General features: G+C 40.2%; 1 protein-coding gene across 1 annotated transcript in view; it reads left to right on the forward strand.

The window, feature by feature from the left end:
- FBLN7 (fibulin 7) overlaps positions 1-5,774 on the forward strand; it is a 250,444-nt gene extending 244,670 nt beyond the window's left edge. The window contains exon 8 of the mRNA XM_073672785.1: positions 2,126-5,774. Coding sequence (XP_073528886.1) covers positions 2,126-2,498 — 373 coding nt within the window. The 3' untranslated portion in view covers positions 2,499-5,774. The remainder of the gene's footprint in view (positions 1-2,125) is intronic.
- Positions 5,775-6,000: the final 226 nt, after the last annotated feature.

Raw genomic sequence — 6,000 nt, forward strand, 5'->3', positions numbered from 1 at the left:
CGTGAACTACCAGAGCAGGAACCAATATTTGGGTGGGGAGTGGTAGACGAAGCTGCCTAATAAAGGCCCTGCTAGCATGGGATAGGCCAGTGAACCTAATCTCTGTAGGACCTAGCCGAGTTAAATTCCCGCAGAAACCTTCCACACCCCTCTAAGGCTAAATGATTGTCATAAGCAGATGCAGCAGTGCAGCATGGGGCAGACTAACGCCCTGACTTTGGGTGAAACCACACTGTGAGTAGAGGGGTGCCGAAGAGGCATGCGAGTTACGACCGTGACAGTGATAGGTGTAATAATAATAATAATAATAATTATAACAATAAGTGTAATAATAATTAGCAAATACCTCTAATTATAAATGTAGTACAGTTCTTCTCATTCACTATGTTGCTTACCCCATGTGCAGGGCATTGCGATAGCTTAGGTATCCATGGTTGCGACAACTCATATAGTGACAGTTAGTTAGTTATTTAGTTAGTAATTAGTGGTCATAACCATGGATACTTAAGCTACTGCAATGCCCTCCAAATGGGGCAAGTGCTATTGGGATTTTGGACCTAGGAATACCCCTTTAAATGTCTCTTTTTTACCAGTTGTTATGAAAGTTTTTGTTTTTCAAAAATACAGTTAGAGCAGTCAGATATTTGATATCAGTGGAGGTATTCCTGGAGATAAAAAAAAGCAAACAAAAAAAATATCTGCCTAATGTGGCACCCCAGGGAACCGGTTGCCACAGTGGCATTGCCTCCCTCACAAGGGGTGATGCCATGCCTGGAAGCAAAGAGGGGTCCCCGAATCAGGTTTACCGGCATACAACACTTTCCTGGCTCCAGACCAGAAAGGGGAGCTCCTCCCCTTAGCAACTGGAATATGGAAGCAGGATTAGTTAGAGTCAGTTGAGGGGAGTTGAAAACAGGACAGCGACTAGGAAGTACCTGGGGAGGGGAGCTGTGTACAAGCTCACCCCAGAGGAGAGAAGCGCAGAAAAACCGGACACCGGAGTCTGAGGTTGTGGGGCACTGAAGGCCCAGCAGCAGAAACCGGAGGACAGGAGACTGCAGGTCTCCTGGCCCCATCAGACGCCCGGCGACACAGCAGCACCGCAGGGCCCAGCACCGCCACGTGGGAGCGACACATAAGGAAGGCCCGAGCTGCCTGCCATACAGGTGAGCACAAAGACGTTTTACTCAGGGACGAGGGCCGCAGCATAGCTACAAGCAGCAGAGCCAAAGAGATTAATGCAGAGGGAAGGCCTACAACTTCACCTGGCGAGGTGGATCCCCAACTTGCTTCCAGGCCGCCCGGATCTCTACTACCAGCTAGTACCCGTGCCCCGGTCTGCTTAACAACCGCAAGTAAAGATGAGAGGAAACCGCCATTAAGTTGTGGACTGGTCATTATCTGCGCCATCACCTGCACTACACCGCACCAGCACATCTACATCATAAAATCCCCATATACTGCCCTGGAGCTAAGCTCTGCCTGTGGAGAGCTGAACCAACTCTGCTGCATCACCATCAGCTCCAGAGGATCTGCACCGCAGCGGCGGCCCCATATAGCCGCATACCACAGGTGGAGCATGAACATTATCTCTATAAACTTTATTCCCTTTAACTTTTACCCTTTAATTGACCGCCCTGGGTCACCGACCGGGTCACTGAAAAACAGAAAGCACATTTCTAAGAAACAACTTCCCAAAATTGTCACTTCATGGTAAATAAAGCAATTACTAGAATTGATTTGTCAAGACATCTGCCAGTTCCTTTTTATATATTAAATATAGACATATTTGGAGGATGACTGATTAGAGAGAAATCTAATTGTTGGATGTTTTTAATACTAATTACTGGGACTTGATAAAGAAAAAGATTCCAAGGCTGCCCTGAAACACTGTTGATAATGCCTACAACTACCGTATTTTTTGGACTATAAGTTTGATCTTTAGGGCTCAATATGCCTCATTGCAGTGAGTAGACATGTCGAGTGGCATGTCTTATATATAGCGTTTTCAGAAAACGCAACTTTCAACATAGAACATTGTCCTAATGTGAACATAGTTTTTGTTAAATATTTTTGCTTGTTTTGGATACAGTTATTTTAATAATGATTTATTTATCTTTTACAGTCAATGTGAACGCAATCCTTGTCCAATGGACAGCCGATCCTGTCATTATGCACCAAAGACCATCTCTTTCCATTACCTCTCCTTACCTTCAAATATTCCCACACCAGTCTCACTTTTTCGTATGGCAACAGCGTCAGCCCCAGGACGACCGGGCCCAGACAGCCTGAGATTTGGAATAGTGGGAGGAAATAGCAGAGGGAACTTTGTCATGCAAAGATCAGATCGACAGACAGGAGAACTAATACTTGTTCAAAGCCTTCAAGGACCCCAGACCATAGAAGTGGATGTGGATATGTCTGAGTACTTAGACCGCATGTTTCAAGCAAAGCATGTTTCAAAGATTACTGTCTTTGTTTCACCTTATAACTTTTAAGCAAAGGTGAGAGAAGAATGAACATTAAGACGCTGCATAATTTGTGAAAGTAAATTTCTGCTTACAGAAAGGACATTTGAACTTCAATGGCAACATGGAAAACTGTAGCTATAGTATACTCTAAGTTACCTCACAATCAATACAATTTTAGGGCTGCATCTTTTTAAGTATGCTGTTCTTAAACCGGTGCTGGGAGCAGATACACTATATGAACAAAATTATTGGGACACCTGCACATTACGCTCACAGGAGCTTTTATTACATCCCATTCTAAATCCATAGGTAATAATATGGAGTTGGTCTCCCCTTTGCAGCTACAACAGCTTCCACCGTTCTTGTAAGACTTTCTACAAGATTTTGGAATGCGTCTGGTAGGATTTTTGTCGTTCGTTCACCCACAAGAGCATTTGTGAGGCAATATACTCATGTCGGACAAGAGGGCTTGACTCACAATCTCTGTTCTAGTTGGTCCCAACGTTTTTAGATGCAGTCAAGGTTAGGGCGTTGTGAGGAAAACAAATTCACCCAACCATATGCCATTGTGGACCTTGCTTAATGCACTGGAGCACAGTTATGCTGAAACAGAAAAGGGCCTTCTCCAAGCTGTTCCCACAAAGCTGGATGCATACAATTATCCAAAATGTTTTGACATGCCGATAGTCTCTTAAGCATTAAGATTTCAATTCACTCTAACAATGGGGCTGAGATCAATCCCTGAAAACAACCCAATAAAATTAACTTTCCTCAACCTGCCTTTACAGTTGGCAAAATGCAATAAGGCAGGTGACTTTTCCTGGCATTCACCAGATCCACACTCATCCATCAGACTGCCATATAGAGAAACGTCATTTGTCTCTCCAGGGAATATGTTTACTCTGCTCCAAAATCCAGTGATGGCATGCGTTATACCACTTCATCTGATGCTTGGCATTGTACTTAGTGATGTAAGGCTTGCAGGCAGATGCTTGGCCATGGAAACCCATGCCATAAAGCTCCTGAAAATAGGTTTTGTGCTGATGTTAATATCAGAGGAGGTGTGGAGCTCCGCTCACAGGCAGTATCAGCAGCGCAAGGTAATTAGAAAGAAGGTTGTATTTACCATTAAAACACACTGGTATTTTTTTAAAAGTACCGGATAACCCCTTTAAAGTTACCTTTTTTTTCACAATGTTTGTAGAGGAAGACTGTGATTTTCTACCCCTGTGGCAAAGATACAGAATTAACAATCTGAATTCAGTAATTAAGACGTGTCCCAATACTTTTGTCCACATAGTGTATATCATGTAGGAGGTATGGGATCATCTTTCCATAGACTAAATGCCCCATAGACATTCGATAACAGCTATCTCTACTGACACAGGGGACTTGGGATAGTCTTGTGGCAGCAGGTTATCTCAAGGGAGAAGAAAAGGATTGCCCTCTGAAATTCAGTAGGCAAAATTCTTCTCTCCTTTGACATGTGTTGGGGAAGAGTCGAGAGGTCTCGTTCACATTAGACTGCTGATCCCATCGATATTGGAGGGCTTGGCCAACATTAGTCTAATGTGTATAGGGTCCTTAAACATTTTGCATTCCATTATGGATCAATATGAGAGATGGCCATTAAAGAAGTATACTTAATGACTGAGAAATATGTTAATGTTTTGCCAATGGAACAAATTTTCATTATTTGAGTGCAAATGTTTTATAACCAAGCATAATGATTATCATTAAACTTCATGTATGGTCAGATTATAATCCTAACTATATCAAACTTTAGAAATATCTGGTGAGATTTTGGAATCCCTTTTTTAGATACATTAGAAAGGTGCATGTCCATTTAGTGTTTTTATAGGAAAATTGTTTAAAAGCGTGGGTTATTCAACTTGTAATAATTTTGTAAATCCTTCTGGTACAAGAGTAAAATAACAAAACCATCTAATTTTGAACTCACCCACTCTCTCCCCAGTGATTCAGCACTGTCCCTCATGCAGCTTACCAGACTTTATTTAATTGAGACACATGTCACTGCTACATCAAATCAATGACCTATAGACATCATATTTCGTATCACCGAATTGTGATGCGAGTAGTATGGCACGTGATCGCAGTGCCCACTGAATGGTTGCAGCACTTCATCACTGGGGGAGAGAGTATGTGATTACTGAAAACTATATTATTTTACAATATTAGCAACAGTTCTTACTAAATGTTTACAACCTGGATAATCCCTTTAAGTGACTTGATTCATTGGCTTTGTAAATTGAAAACATTTATTACTTTTAGAAGTTAATGAAAATAACATAGTTTACACAGGCATACCTATGCACTTTTTATATTGCAGCTAAATGCATGCAATATAATTTTTAATGAGTATGTCTAAAAATATATCAATATAGCAAAATTAACACATAGTGGGCTATTCTGCTCTTGTGCAATCTTCAGACATTAATATTTTTATATTCTTAATTTTTTAAAGACTGTATTTAACCTGCTGCTTTGTACATGCCAACAGATTACAACAACATTGAATAGATAAGGACGGCTGTATAATAACTAATATAGAAGTTTTAAAAGCTATTTTTCTTTGTCAGAACATCTATTAAAAAGTGTAGCTTGAAATTTTGGGGCACTAATCATTCATGATTTTACATCCTGTTATGTGCAGAAGTGCTCTGTAAAGTATTGCATACATTATAAATCTGAAGTACCCCTATGTAAAGAGCTATTACTCCACACTATGTAATATTTACAATAGAGGCAGTCCTAATTGGTTGCTTGTTGGTCCTGTACCCTTTGCTACTGCCAAGTCATAGTCTTTTAAGGACTCCCCTCAGCGGAGAATTGCCTATAGACTAATGAAAAGAGAGTGGACAAGAGAACAAATAAACACCAGGACCTTCAGTTCCGTGGCAAAATTAAAATGCGTGGTCCGTTTCATGGTTTGCTATCAACAATTCTTTCTTCCATTTTATTGCACTGTTGGCAGCTTGTGTATATTAGAAAAATGAATCAGTGCAGGATTGCAGCCATAATGGTAATAGATCATTTCATGCTGGAAATCTAGGACAAACTGACACAGTTAGGGCAACTATTTTCAAAGGGTTCCTCTGTCAAATAGCTATATGCTGATCATGAGAATGGTTTGCTTAACTGATGGGTTGGCAGTTTATCTATTTTGTGTAATAAATTGTCACGATTGGTGCAGACTGATCCACAGACTTGCAGAGAGTGATAGGAAGTATAATACTAATATTCTGTAAGTTAATTTGTATTATATAATGCCCACACATCCCTTTAAAAAGCATGCTAATAATGTTGTAAGTCCAACAAAATACTGTGCTGTAAACCTCTAGGTATCCATTCTTTCATTATTTGCATACTATTAATATGTATATGAAACCTGTGATTTCTACAATTCCATCATGACTTTTCCTTTTTGGTTTTGAAATGTAAAAATTGACACACACACACACATATATATATATATATATATATATATATATATATATATATATATATA

The sequence above is a fragment of the Phyllobates terribilis genome, unplaced genomic scaffold (assembly GCF_046119375.1).
Source record: "Phyllobates terribilis strain yellow unplaced genomic scaffold, ASM4611937v1 Scaffold_3__8_contigs__length_932513732, whole genome shotgun sequence".
Taxonomy (NCBI): domain Eukaryota; kingdom Metazoa; phylum Chordata; class Amphibia; order Anura; family Dendrobatidae; genus Phyllobates; species Phyllobates terribilis.